The sequence below is a fragment of the Thermobia domestica genome, chromosome 9 (genome assembly GCF_964235325.1).
Source record: "Thermobia domestica chromosome 9, izTheDome1.hap1.1, whole genome shotgun sequence".
In the NCBI taxonomy this organism is placed as follows: domain Eukaryota; kingdom Metazoa; phylum Arthropoda; class Insecta; order Zygentoma; family Lepismatidae; genus Thermobia; species Thermobia domestica.
The window spans coordinates 182,089,067-182,104,886 of record NC_137462.1 but is presented as its reverse complement, the minus strand read 5'-3'; the positions used below and the strand labels follow the sequence as shown (position 1 = coordinate 182,104,886).

The 15,820-nt window shown below is 36.9% G+C and overlaps 1 protein-coding gene across 16 annotated transcripts in view; it reads left to right on the top strand.

The window, feature by feature from the left end:
- Positions 1-15,820, top strand: part of hppy (MAP4K3-like protein hppy) — a 133,388-nt gene that overhangs the window by 94,204 nt on the left and 23,364 nt on the right. For all 16 annotated transcript variants that reach the window (XM_081725596.1, XM_081725597.1, XM_081725594.1 and 13 more), the window contains one exon: positions 8,046-8,423. In XM_081725596.1, coding sequence (XP_081581722.1) covers positions 8,046-8,423 — 378 coding nt within the window. The remainder of the gene's footprint in view (positions 1-8,045; positions 8,424-15,820) is intronic.

Below are 15,820 nucleotides of genomic sequence, written 5' to 3'. Positions count from 1 at the left end.
CTGAAATATTTCTGTGTGTTATCAAGTTGTGAATTGAAATGTGGGAAGAACTTCTGGAAATCTGAACGGGAACATGAAACACAGGGAGGTTGAAAAGTATAGACTCATCTCAATAAAAACTCAATGGCACATTATTTAACAAACTGACAGTGTATTTTGTAATATAGGGCATATTGTGATAATTATTGCTGTCTTAATATCCGCCATCTTGAAATCAACTAAATTTATCAGTTTCCACACCTTATCATGGCCGGCGGGGGTCTTGTCTGGGTGGCAGTTGTTGAAATTGCTGCAGTGATCATCGTGCTGCACTCTGCTGCTATCATGCTGGCTGGCTTTAGTTGGTTTGTGTTTAAAAAAAATAGACAGTCATAATCCTGCAAAACGGCGCAAGAGCGAAAACAAGTGTCCAGTTAACTGTAAAAGGATTAATTACTTTCAAGGTGAGATATGGCAATCTATGGTTGCTATATATATATATAAAAGATCGCATTTAAGATAGCAAAATTTAAAGTATAAGTCGTTTTCGCCATATCTTTTGTATAAAAATTCCTCTTTCCCTCCCCAGCCTTATTTCATAGGTTCAGTGTTAGTTTTTTATATCTCGTTCTATTTCGCTTTTATTCAGGGGTCTGCATACTCTTAGATATATATCGTGTGTTGTAAGAATGGCGCCCGCGGGATCAGAGCACTATTCTATATATCAGAGTAAAGAGAAAAATATATATAGTTGCGTGCCTTTCGAGTCCTCGTTTGGATACGCAAATTGCACTATGTGGCAACGTTGCAGATAAAGAACCATATAGTCATGGGCGGCGATTAGGGGGGGCAAGAGGGGGCAGTTGCCCCCCCACTTTTTTGAAGTGATCACTTAACTCTTTTAAATTATATGATCTATTTTTCGGTGATAGGCTAGAATCTTCATTATTTGATTTAAAAAAGTACCAAAAAACTTTTTACTTCTTTTTTTTCTCAAGCCTGGAGGCATTATAGAACACGTTGCATATGCTTTCACGCCTTTCTGCGTCAAGACGTAGAGTGCGATGACGTCATAACTAAAAGAATATTTTTGTTATGACTTTTTTATTACTTTTTGTAGGGCTTACTTTTACACCTAGAAGATTGAAATTTTGCACACATATTCAGTGCACCCCTTAATATATTCCAGATTCTTTTCAGATTTCTGCGATAAAACAGGAGGGTCCAGAGGGGCAAAAGGATAAAGAAAAAAGGATATCTTTTTAACAAAGATCCCTTTTTTCTCGATTTTCCCTCCTCAGATACATGATGGAAGCATGTGAATGGTACCGTTTGAAAGGCTGTTCTGTTCTAAAAAGAATGATGTACGAATCATGATCCTAGTGTAAATAGGGATGTCTCATTGAATTTTTACCTGAGATCCTTTTTTATACGAGAATCTGGAGTACAGTATTGTAGAGATATTATTTTTGGCGGGATTACTTTTGCACCTAGAAGATTGAAATTTTGCACACACATTTAGTACACCCTTAGTATTTTTCGAATTTGTTTAAGATCTCTGCGTTAAAACAGGGGGATACAGAGGGACAAAAAAGTACAAAGAAGGAATATTTTTAAAACAAATAATCCATTTTTCATGATTTTCCCACTTCAGGTACATGATGGAGATATGTGAGTGGTACCGTTTGAAAGCATGTTCCATTCTGAAGGGAATGATGTACGAATAATGATCACAGGATAAATAGGGATGTCTCAGGAAAATTTTATATTACATCTGGGTCATTTGGAGCATTGTGGGAATGTTCTTAGCTGATTGGAAAACATTTTGCCACACTTAGTTTTCAAGATAGAAGCTTGAGATTTTTAGGCTAGTTTTAGACGGAAGCATTTATCGTAGCATTTCTCGTAGCAAAAATCGTATCATCGATATCCTACCGTGTAAAGTAGCAAATGCTATAGCATTTCCCATGCCATGGCATATCCTATGGCATTTCTTGTCGATAGAACCTGCTCTATTTCGTAGCATTTTCCCCAGCATTTCTGCTCCGATTGCAGCGCCGTGGTGTGTTAAAAGGAAGCGATGTGTGGGGAATTGAATTGTAGTAAAGAAAAAAGTTGGAGTAGGGATACTATTATTATGTTGATTAAAAAAAATATGAGGAACATCCTTGTTTGTACAAAGTTAAAAGCGTGCAGTTTCACCATACGGATACACACAGAAATTCATTAAAAAATCTTTCTCGTTTCATTTATTGATGTGCTCTTGCATTTTCCGGTGCAGGTTCACTTTAACAGATGGTAACGTGTAGTTTTACTATTCGGATCCATAGTATGAGTAGTAGTAAGAGGAGAAGGAGGAGGAGTAAGTAGTAGTAGGTGTATTAGTAGTAGTAGTAGTAGTAAGAGTAATAGTAGTAGAAGTAAGTAGTAGTTGTAGGAGGAGTAAGTAGTAGTAAGAGTAGAAGTAGGAGTACTTAGTAATAGTAACAGTAGCAGTAGGTGTAGTAATAGTAAGAGTAGTAGTAGTAGCAGTAGTAGGAATAGGAGTAGGAGTAGGAACGGATAGTAGTAGTAGTTGGAATAGGAGTAGTAGTGGTAGCAGTAGTAGTAGTAGTAGTAGCAGCAGTAGTGGTAATAGGTTAGAAGCCCCGATGGAGATGGTTGGGTTCTGTTTTCGATACAAAATGGGGAAGTTACAGACCTGCCAAAATTTTATGGCAGCTTATTGAAAATTACGTGCATTTCAGGTTCGACTTTAAATTCTATATTTCCACATAAATAAGCATCTCAGATGTAAGTGCACACCATATTTCCATTACTTATACACTACTCTATTAAAACATTAGAAATTTCTTATCTAAATTTTAAAATCTATGGATCTGTATAGTATAACTGCACCGTTAAAAGTCCTTTGTATCTTAATAACCATATGCGAAAAAGGGCTTTAGAAGAAATAGTGACTGAAATATCTGTTTTTAGTTTTGGAGCCATAATTGCGCTCTTCTCCAGTGATTTGTTTGCTACGTCACGAAAAAATGCTAATCAAAATGCTACCATGTAAAAGCACAATATACTTTTGATGCCATAGAATATTATACGAGATTTTTGGCAGCACATCTGCTACGAGAAATGCTACGATAAATGCTTTCGTCTAAAACTGGCCTTATACATATTTAGTACACCCCTTCGTATCTTTCAGTTGATTTTGAGATCTGTGCATTAACAAGGGTGACCAGAGGGGATCAAAGTTTGAAAAAAAAATCCAGGCTTCCCTCAAAATTTTCCGCCTTAGGGACATGATAGGAAGATGTAAATGAAACCGTTTGAAAGGTTGTTCTATTCTGAAGAGAATGAGATACCATGATCCCGGGATAAATAGGGATGATGCTGTAGCTGATTGACTGAAATTCAATAATTTACCTTTAAAAAGCCATACTTTAAAATGGTTAATGTATATAGTTTCGTTTGGAAATGTAAAGTTTTTGCATATATTACTGGTTCATAGAAAAAAAATGGTACCATATAATATTTGTCGTTGCGTAAGTGTGTATTGGTTATTTGTCTTCCCGTGGAGTTGACAGCTACAGGAATTGTGTTTTAATTGCATGCGTCGTAGCATATGCTTGTAGTATTTGCTGTCTTTCATTTTCTAAGAGTAATAACATACATTTAATGGCAAGTGTGGAATTAAAAACGTAAGTTGTTCATTAATCCCCAGTTTTAATATAACTTCTACAAAACAAGCCTTATTATTCATTAGTATGATCAATAATATCCTTTCTATTTATTTGTTTTACAAATATGTTATTAAATAATCTGATCACACAGTTTTCCAGACAGAATTTTAAGATGTTCAAGAGCAAGGAATCAAGGGTTAGTTCCTATGTGCGTTGCTCTTGTCAATTTACTTAATTAAATATGAAACGCGATATACGGTATTTTAACTGAAAAAGATAGTATCCTATTAGTTATACAACCGTTCATCAAATAGTGTTAGAAACAACCAGAAACACTAGCTGATATACACATATTCAGATCCTATCTTGCCCCCCCACTTTTAACGTCCAATCGCCGCCACTGCATATAGTATATCTACCACTCCATCATAGACGTTGACACTACTTATTAGCATAACAATCGATGTAACTGCTTGATGGATTCGTAGAGCAATGCTAATGGTCCCAAGCTAAAGTACGACATTGTCACATACTGAAAGTTGTGATTCCCCATAACGGCTAAAGAAGGCCCCGGAGACATAGCTTTATGTAGCTTTCTAGCTTTCTCGCTTTATTTCGATGATATATATGGGGGGAGGGGTTGAACAAAGCAACTAAAAGAAGGGAAATACCAATGAACAGTGCTTCTAACCCAATATGAAGTTCTTTTCTCTCTCTCTCTCTCTCTCTCTCTCTCTCTCTCTCTCTCTCTCTAAATAGCACTTAAAGTAAGGTATTACAGAAATACAGTCTGCATGCCAAAAGAAAACATAATATAATTCTACACTTGACGTTCAGTGCAGCAAACTTTGCAAGACATAACTCCCAACAAGTGGCAAATTAAAACTCGTTTTGCTCAAACAAGGAAGACGATATAAAAATATGTGTGCAGTTGAAATCAGACAGACATTAAAACTCTGGATTCACGCAATATCCCAAAGAATCAAGTGAACAGTGTTGCTATAAAAGAGGAGAAAAATGAGCTAGGTTGAAAGTGATTTAGTAACTCGGAAAAGTTCCCGACTACATTATACTTCGAAGTCTAGAAACCAGCGCTTATTCCCTAATGAGCATATTGAGATCTTGTAAAACAAGTGTCTTCCGAAATATATATAGTGCAAAACCTGCTAAAGATGCGTTGTAAAAGATGGCAACGATGTTTCAAAATTCATCAACAATAGTTTCAGTTTATCGACCTCCGTTCATACACTGTCGGACATTGTTCCAAAGCAGTTGATTCCTTTGAGAGGCCCTAACCATTGCCTTGTCCTTTCCCACGGACTCTGTGCTCGCTGAGAGCAATCATCCTTCCGAATTGTGGCGGGCATAGCCGGTGGATGCCTCATAGACCCTACTCTTTTAATGCAAGGCAAAACCTACATATCGTATTATCGGGGCACTAGCGATTCTTCAAACTTTATTCGTTTGCACGCAACTTTACTAGCCAGGAACGTTGCATCTTGAAATTGCTTTAAAAACTTACGCGGAATAAACGACTATTCACTTTCACTAACGACTTTACATTGTACGAAAAAATGGGAGGTTCCTATTTACAATTCGCAATTCGATCTCCTGTAGCCACTTAAAAGGGATCCCGGACAACATGCAGATGCCATATTTCAGAAGGCCTCATTGCAACTTTTGTTCTTATCATTTTTGTTGTTCCATGCAAATTTACCGTAATATTGCATTTTGTCATAATATAAAGGTAACCAAGAAAGTTCTGTCGCTTTTTCACCCACCACCTTCGAAAATCGATATGTCATCTACGACGTACCTAGAAGATCAAAAATAGTCCCCATCAGCATTGACGACCTTCTGCCAACGTGCTGGAAGCCATGGATTTCTTCGCGCTAGAACTTGGTGGGTCTTGAAGCGAAGAAGGTATGAAGTGTATTTTGCGTCTCTATTAGGAATTTGAATTGGCGTTCTCTAAGGTGATTGTCCAAGGAATGGAACAGGTGATAATCGGACGGTGGAATGCCCGGGGAGTATGGCGGATGCAATAGTGTTTCCCATCCAAGGCGTAGAATGGTGTCCGGGTCATCCTAGCCACGTGGGGCTTAGCGTTGTCCTGCAACAGGAAGACGCCTTTGCGATTTAGAAGTGCTGGCTCCAGAGTTTTGATTTTTTCTTGAATATGGCTCAACTGCTGACAGTACACAGTTGCATTGATGCTCTGGCCAGCTCGCAGCAGTTTCCGATGCACGTATCCGCCAGCAGTATACCAGACACACATGAGGACCTCCTTCTGCCACAGTGCTGGTTTCGGTTGTTTCGAAACCGTTTCATGGGATGCTAACCAATAATGACAGCGCCGTGGAGCTTCGGACAGGACCCACCTCTCATTACATGTCATCACCCTGCCTAGAAATGGCTCCTTTCTCAGACGAGACAGCGAAGAAACACAAGTGTCTCCAAACGTTACCTTCTGGCCCAGAGTGAAATCATGTGGAACCCATCGACCCTACTTGCAGTGCTTCCCAAGTTGATGGAGGTGCTGTCGAATGTTTTTTCCATTCACACTGAATTGTAGTCCCAGTTCCTCACATGACTGGCCACTGTTCGCCTCAATTGCTGCCTGAAAATTTTCGTTTTGTACGTGTGTTGGTCTTCCAGCACGTGGTGCGCCTTCGAGTGTTTCGCCACCGTCCTTAAACTTGTTAAACTACTGCTGCACTGTCCGGGTAGTCACGATACCCTCGCCAAAAGCCTGGTATACCTTCCGTTCCGCTGCAGCAGCGTTTGACGTCAGTTTGAACTCGTACAGCATACAAGTCCTCATGACGCCCTGTGGAGGTCTCATGTTCGCTCTGTCCTTACACAAGTTCACGATGTAGCTGAACTGCCACAACGAGGTAGTATATTGGATATACTGACACCAACAACTGACCTTCGCCTTATCTCTATTCGCATTCAATTCACGGTGTGAGGGCCAATGAAAGACAGACCTCCAAAAAAGCAAAAGAACTTTCGTGTTGCCTTTATAATTGGTCCACCCTACGTCATAGGGTCCGTCGATTCTTTCACTATACGTTGTAATACTTGATAAAAGTACTTCCGGAGAGGCTTAATTACTAAACCATGCAGATACTTTATATTTAGTCGTCATAACAAACGTATTTCTGCTAATTCTCTTCAAGTGGATATTGGAGTAATATTTAGATTATTTCGTCGATTTTCATAACCTGAGTACGCTAATTACATAAAATAATCACACTTTATGTTTGCTCAGTCTGAATAGCAGAGAAAAAACACACATTGCATTGTCTTAAGAATAGAACGGACATAACATGCACAATGTGTACGTGGTACGGTAAGTTATTTTTCGTGTGCACTCACAGGAACGGGGAAATAGGGAATTTTGAATCACTGTTGCCATTTTTTACAACACATCTTTAGCAAGTTTTGCAACAATACCTTATATGTCGAAAAGTACTTGACTTTTCAATCTCAAAATGCTAATTAGGGCATACGGCATTGCTTTCTAAACTTTAAAGGACAATGTAATCGGATTTTTTCCGAGTTATTGCAGCATTTTCAGCCTTGTTCATTTTCCTCCTCTCTTATAGTTACATTGTTCGTCTGTTTCTTTGGAACATTACGTGAGTTCAAAGAGTTCTAATATCTAAAAGTGTTCTCCGATTTTAACTGCACACACATTTTTATATCTTCTTCCTAGTTTGTACAAAACGAGTTTTAATTTGCCACTTATTGGGAGTTACACGTCGCAAAATTTGAACACTGGACGTCAGGTATGGTATTGTAGGTTCTCTTTTGGCATGTAGATTTTACTTTTGTACGTAGTGTAATAACTTTTAAATAATAACTAATAAATCATAACGTTATATTGAGTTGGCAACTCTCTTCATTGGGTTTTGCCTAATATGTGCGAAGGTGTCTCCCTCCTCCTAGTTTTATCGTACCAAGTTTCGCTTCTCTCTCTCGTTTGATTTTTCCGTTATCATGATTGGACATTATAAATGGTTCATCTTATGTATAACATTTATGTGGAGCCTTTAGTGTGTAAATGTTATTGAGATGTCTAACGTATTGTCTTAGGTTTAATTGGCTAAATGTATGTGTAATTTTTCAGTTTTCCTTTTTCGATTTTAGAGAAAGAATATCAATTTAGATGATGTGGTAAAACCGACACTGTTGCGTCATTTTAGAATCACATTCAATTGTTGTAATATCGACTTGCAAAGGTGTATACTTCTTTCTTGATTTAATTCAAAAACATTTCTTGTAAAGCAACATATAACATAAATATGTGGGATTCTTGTGTACGATGTATTGTACGAAATAACTTGTTAGAAGTTCAAAATTAATTTTCCATTATTAACGCAGGAGACCTTGGAGACAACGAAAATTCCGGCTCTGGACCAGAACCAGATTTAGTGTTAGATACACCACCTGTTCCACCAAGAAGAAGAGAAAAGAAGCGTCACACTCCGCCTCGACCAATCAGCAATGGTTTACCTCCAACACCCAAAGTTCTTATGGGAGCATGTTTCTCCAAAGTATTCAACGGTTGTCCTTTGAGGATACACTGTACTGCTAGTTGGATTCACCCTGACACAAGAGATCAGCACATCTTGATTGCTGCAGAAGAGGGAATATATAATCTTAATTTAAATGAACTTCATGAGACTGCAATAGACCAACTATATCCACGTAGGACAATATGGATGTATGTTATAAAAGACGTTTTAATGTCGTTGTCAGGTTGGTTTCATCATATTTTTATTCTTTGTTTTAATTATATTTCTTAGAGTAGCGTTTCTGAAACTGTAGTCCTCGATGTCTGCCCTTTATGGGTTTCTTAGATTGAAAATTAAACCAAGAAAAGATTAAAAAAAAAAATAATAATAAATAAAATAAAATAAAAATAAAGTGAATTTTATATCATAGTTGAACATCTCAAACATAGTTCGGAAATTCATATAAGGAAGCGTCTTTCACGTTTTCGCTTAACACTTTACGAATTTCATTAACCATATCTGCTCTGTGAAACATTCGTAATAGCCGTCCATTTATAAAAGAAAAAAGTATTTTTTTTTATTAACAGCTAAACTAAATTAAGAGAGTTTTAATATTGCTACAAAAATTTCAAAGGAGATGAGATGAAAAGCATGAGAGAAGCTGTTTTAGAACATAAAATTCGATTTTATTTTCTCTCAAAAAGCTAATATCCATTCTCATTCAAAACTTTCAGTAGCGACGAAATAATTATTTGTGGATTTCAATCTGTCTGAATTATTTTTGTTGTTTAATTTTACTATACACACAAACTATGCAACTTCGATTTTTTCTACTTGTCGTCTTTTAAAGGCCATATTCTGAGAACCACATGTAGGAAGATGATTGACGTTTAGATATTTTACGCAAGAAACACATTTCAATTGTGATATTTATACTAACGTTGTGGTAGTGTTCTTTAATATTGTAGATTTTTATCTTCACCCCAAAATTTGATTAACCTGGCTGCTGTTTTTGGTAAGGTTTTACAAATTTGCGAAAATAACATTTATTTGTTGAATATTTTAATAAGGAGTCCGCTAATCTAATCTGTGGAGTCCGTGTCGAATTTATTTACACAATAATAATCAGGGTGTCTACTGGTCATGAAAATCATGAAAGTCATGAAAAAGTCATATATTTTGATTAGTGGTCATGAAAGCCATGAAAAAGTCCTTTATTTACCCAACTGGTCATGAAAATCTGAAATCTCAGAGTATATTTTTATACTTCATACTTTTATACCTCATACTGCATGTACTGAAACAGTTGTCAAGATGTCTATTTTTGTGTTCACTTTTTTTTTTTTTTTTTTTTTTTTAAGTTTTGATGTGATACTAGTATGCAGACTGTGAGAAAAAAATATTTGTAAAAGTACCCTTGAAAAAAGAGAAGAAAAAAGGCATCAGACCCCATCCAGGATTATCAGTATGTTTACGCACGCTAATTTCAAATATGACACGATGGAAAAGAATTGGTTATTTACGTAATCAGTCTTTTCTTGTAAACGAAAATTATAAATTTAGAATTCAGAGTACATAAAATGCAGATAAAAAACCTAGCTGAATGTAACGGGACTGTTCACAAGAATTTTTAAATCTATAGAACCTGGTAACCCTTAAACCCATACTTGAACCGCAATTAAAAATTTGTTTACTGCCTTTTAAATTGCTCTTGCATTTTAAAATTAGTTGTCAGCTAATCGACATTATGTACATTAGAAAAATAAGAACATAATGTGATCTTCATCTTAACCGATGCACCACTGATGGTAGGGGTTTTTTATTACTAATGGTAAATTTTTATCGCCATGGTCATGAAAATTTGAACAAAAAGGCCATGAAAAGTCATGAAAAAGTCATGAATTTACTTTGTGGTATTCCAGTAGACACCCTGATAATGTTACATTATTAAGTATTCTGCCTTTTGGTAAATCCTGGGACTAATGAGGATTTTTTTCAATTTTAATTTTAGGTTTGGGCCTGAAAATATTTCTTCCACGTTTCTCGATCTTCGGCTTCCTCTTTTAACTCCCAATATTTTCTTGTATTTTTCAAATCATCGATCAGTAATGTTCTTCTCCTACTCCTCTCTTTCCTTGCACCTTTCCTTCTATGTCGGTATGAAGAAAACAATTTCTTCGCAAGATGTGTCCAATCCAATTGGCCATTCTACGAAGAATGGTGTCTAGAAGCATCCTCTTCTCTCCTATCCGTTTCAAAACATCCTCATATGTTACTTTCTCTGTCCATTTTATCTTCTCCCTCTTCTTCCAACACCACATTTCGAAGCGCTCTAAATATATCCAAGTCTCTGACCCATACAGTCCAATGCTTCATATGTAGCATTTGACCAACTTCTTCTTTAGTCCAGTATTAAACCTGCTAGTTAAGAATGATCTTTTCTTGTTGAATGTTTCTTTGGCTATGGCAATTCTTGGCCTGATCTCTTTAGTAGAGTAAGAGTCTCTCTTCAAAATACTTTCCAGATAATCGAATTTTACATATTTCTTTCCAAAAGCAAGTAACTTGCGGCACTGAAAATAAATAAATAAATAAATAAACAAACACCGAATTAAATATGGGCCTTATTTATTGCTGCTACTACGTTTAATATCTTCCGTTTTGCCAGATGTTGACTGGAAACACTATACAAATGTACAATTCTGGTGGTTAAAAAGCTGGTTCATAATACGAAATAATTATATCTTACTATTTATATGATGGAAATTGTAAGTTTCTACAAGTAGTGTATGCACACTGTTAGAAGTAGATGAACCCACTGTTTTACAGTTTTTTTAAAAATATATATACAGTACATTAATAGCTGTTTGAGAAAAATAAAAATTATCAGTTGAAGGCCACAGGGAAGAACATTGAAATGTCACTTTTTTCTGAGAAAATTGAACTTTAAACTTCGAAACCACAGCCTACGTAGTAGCATACAGCAGGAAAAAAAAATACTATTTCAGCATTAATAGAACGTTTTCCTTCCTTTTACAGCCAGCATTAAATTCTACTTCTCAATGCGTAAACACACAGATATCCATAACTCAACAACTTCGACCAAAATGTGACATTTCACTTTTTTTTCCAGTGGCATTCATTTATTAGTAGCAACAAGTGCCATCATTTTAGTGCCATTAAAATTTCGTTGTTGTCAATTTTCTCAAAATCTGCTCATGAGAATTCACCTTCAAGCATCTCATTTCGTACACCTCAATACGATCTTTGTTGTATCTTGTGTTTAGTAATGTTATAGTTGGATTATTATTTTCTCTTAATTATTTTTCGTATTGAGGAATAATATGAGAAATTAATAAAACTATGAATTGTATTGTGCCAATTTTGTTATTGAGAGAAGATTAAATTACAATATTGAGAGCACTACTAAAGTAATTTAAAATATTAAATGTTCTTATTTCATTTAATTCTTCTGTGGAGAAGACAGAACTAGTGTGAATTCTTTGTTTAATCAATTTATTTATTTATTGGTTGATTGTTACTATATGTTACATGTATATAATATGTATGATATATATGTTGTTGATTGTTATACATATAATATAAAGGTAACTCATAAAGTTCTGTCGCTTTTTGTGGAGGTCTATGTTCAATTGGCTGTCACACCGTGGATTGAGTGTGAATGGAGATAAGGCGAAGGTCAGTTGTTGGTGTCGGTATATCTAACAAACTACCTGATTGTGGCAGTTCAGTTACACCGTGAACTTCCGTAAGGACGGAGTGAACATGGAACCTCCACAGAGCGTAATAAGGGCCTTATGCTGTACGAATTCAAACTGGGGTCAAACGCCGCTGCAGCGGGGCAGGATATATATGCCAGGCCTTTGGTGAGGGTGTGGTGACGACGCGGACAATGCAGCAGTGTTTAACAAGTTTAAAGAGGGTGACAAAACACTCGAAGACGCACCACGTGCCGAAAGCCCAACACATGTACAAAATGAAGATCTTCTAGCAACAATTGAGGCGAACAGTGGCCAGACATTTGAGAAGCTGGGACTACAGTTTATTGTAAATGGAGAACCCATTCGACAGCACCTCTATCAACTTGGGGAGCACCACAAGTAGGGTCGATGGACTTCGGACCAGAAGGCAACGCGAGCAGACAATTGTGTTTCTTTGCTGTTTTGACTAAGGAAGGAACCATTTCTGGACAGGGTGTTGACATGTGATGAGAAGTGGGTCCTGTACGAAGCTCCACGACGCCATCATAATCGGTTAGCATCCCATGAACCGGTTCCGAAACAGCCGAAACCAGCACTGCACCAGAAGGAGGTGTTCCTGTGTGTTTGGTGGACTGCTTGCGACATCGTGCGAGAACTGCTACCAGCTGGTCAGAGCATCAGTGAACTGTGTAATGTCAACAGTTGAACCGTGTTCAAGAAAATTCAGAAGTATGGAGCCAACACTTATGAATCGCAAAGGGGTCCTCCTATTACAGGACAACGCTAAGCCCCACATGGCTAGGATGACTCGGGACACCATTCTACGCCTTGATGGGAAATATTATTGCATCCGCCATACTCTCCGGACACCCAGACATTACACAGTCCGATTACCACCTGTTCCATTCTTTGAACAATCACCTTAGAGGACGCCAATTCAAATCCCTAGTAGGGCTGCAAAATGCACTTGATACCTCCTTCGCTTCATGGCCCACCAAGTTCTATCGCGATGGAATCCATAGCCTTCAGAACGTTGGCAGAAGGTCGTGGATGCTGATGGAGACTATTTTTGATCTTCCAGGTACGTCTTAGGTGACATATCGATTTTCGAAGGTGGTGAGTGACAAAGCGACAGAACTTTTTTGCTTACCTTTATAGATAATAAAGATTAGAAGATTTAACTTTTAATTCCAATTTATTTCAATATGTTTATGTATATATATATTATTTCGTCGTTTTAGTAAAATGGTACGTAAATCGAAATCGTACCATTTACTAAAACGACAGTCTTGCAAAAATCGAAGGTTGTAGAAATATGAAGTGAAAATTGTATATAACTATTTTTTTTCTGTATTGTGATATGTGCTTAATCAAAGAGACATTTTATATTAATGCATGCAATTACATTTTGTTTTATTAATTTCAGTTAATACTATTTGTACATTGTAATAATTTATTTGTAACACAGGAACCCATAAAAATCAGACTACTTACCAGATAACCCAGTAGTAAAAACGCTATCATATAACTCAAAAGAAAATAAACTGTTAGCACTTTTACCGGCTTGCATGGTCAAAATGAAATAAATAAATTTATAGTTTAACGTCCCGGGATTATGCTCCAAGGCTAAGGAAAGCAGTGATGTTGATAATGAATGAAATGGTGAAGTGAAGAAAGAGGGAAGAAACAGGAGAATTACGAGAAAATCCACACACACTGTGTTTGTCAACCACAAAGCCTGTGTTACTCGAGTTAAGATCAAACCAGGGACACCAGATGTGAGCTTTCCACCGCGGCTCCTTGGCCTGGACGAGCTGTTTACTGAATTAAGGTGGCAGTCGCGAAATTTATCTTCTTAGGTCTGAGTCCCGCCCAAAACATAGGTATTATGTATTGTTGTGTTACCATTCTTTCATTATCATGTTCATTTCTCATAGTTTTCTTGGGGGGCACGGTGGCTCAATGGTTGAGTACTTACCTCTGGTACGTGGAGTCCCTGGTTCGATCCCCGGCCAGGTAAGTTTCTGGTCGACATTGTGTCTAGGTTTTCTCGAGTACTCTCTTTTCTCCCACATTTTCATTCCACCAATTCTTCCATAATCATTCACTTGCCTTAATAATCAGTCTTCCTTAGCCTAAGGAGCATAATCGTGGGACGTTAAACAGAAAGATTTAATTTAATTTTCTCAGGTTTTCCTCAGCGTAGAAGGTACAATAATAAACGTAGTACTCAAAATAAAATAATAAAATATAAGCGAAATACCTCCATCTTCCCTGAAGTCAAATGATATACATAAAAAATGTGGTATTTCTAGAGCAGTTTTTTTTTTCTTATTCTGACGGTGAAGGCTGCTACTTTCCTACCATATTCGTTCTTATTACATACTAGATGAAATCCTCGTCTTCGCACGGGGAGAGTGGGTTTATGCAAAGTATTTGAACTCCTCCGCCCTTGAGATACTCATTTCAATGAAAATATAATGTTAAAAATCCGTAGTGTCACACTTTCTACCCTCACTCTTATCCTCCATGCCAATAGTGGCGGGGCTTGCACTTAAACGGCACTATTCATCTCAACGAACCCGAAGGTTATGGGTAAGACACTAATATCGGTCGTATTCAATCATTTCCTCCCACTCCCTTCCCCTATGCCGAAAGTTGTCAGTGTAATATAAGCTTCTTGGAAGGTCTAAAGTTGATAATCATGCCAAACCAATCCTAATTAGTTCAATAATTATTACGTAATGAGGTAACTTAAACTCTCATTCGCTTTTATGTATATAGATTTTATCTTTCAGGATCCTTGTATGTGTATATCTTACGGAAACATACTCAAAAGAAATATACCTTAGAAGACAATGTGATGTAACTAACTAGAGAAAATTCACTTGAAGTTTTTGTCTGGTATTAAGTTACTAACCTTTTAAAGACTAACAATTTTTAGAAGATAATTATCTTCTCAGGTATATTTGTTTTGGGTACGTTTTCATAGAATATATACACATCCAAGTATTCTCAAAGATAAAATATCTAATAAAAGCGAGTATATGGAAACAGTACCAGCCTTCATTCTCGAAAGAAGAAGAAACTTTATTTTCGAGATATCGCAGAAACTGTCTGACTTCAGGGAACATGGAGGTGAGTGTGACAAGTGTTCTTTATGTTCTTGAAGTAATTATCTGCGAAATATTTCGGGTAGGGAGGGGAAATGGGAAAAAATTAGAGAAGAGAAAAATTACTGCAAAGCATCCTGCTGGGCGCCGTATTGTAATTAAAATGTTGATTGATGAGAATTGACAGAACTGGGTTTCCGCCGACCGTTGCCAACCCTTTCCATTAGTTTTATTACTACGAAAGAACGTGTAGTTTAGTTTACAACGCTACCTTAAAACATCTTGTATGTAAAGTAATATTGCAGGTGTTTTCGATGAATCTCCTTCATCATTATCAGAATAATACGAACAACTATACTGATTAATTAGTTACATTTTGAACTTTCCTCTGATTTGAGGAACAATGTATCGCTAAGCACAAGGGATGAAAATCATTTTGTCTACGAAGTACTATGTACCGTTATTATATACAGGGTCTTAATGAACTATACCGACAAACTGTAGATGATTCCTCACATTAAAATAAGTTAAAAAGTTCCCTATGGACCTGTGCGGGGAAAGTGCGTAATTTCAGAGCTAGGGCTGTCCAAAATTGCGAAATTTCAAGAGGCCCTATTTCGAATTCGAGAAATTGTGGAGTGGTGGTCCTTATCAGCGTAAAGGAAGTCACGCATGCACAATCCAAAAATGTTTATTTCATTAATGTTTAATGGGTGTGCAGAGTATTTCCTGAGAGTGAAATTCCCAGACATGCCACCAACCGAATTTTGAGATATGCTCCGACTTTATGATTGGTCCAAATTGGT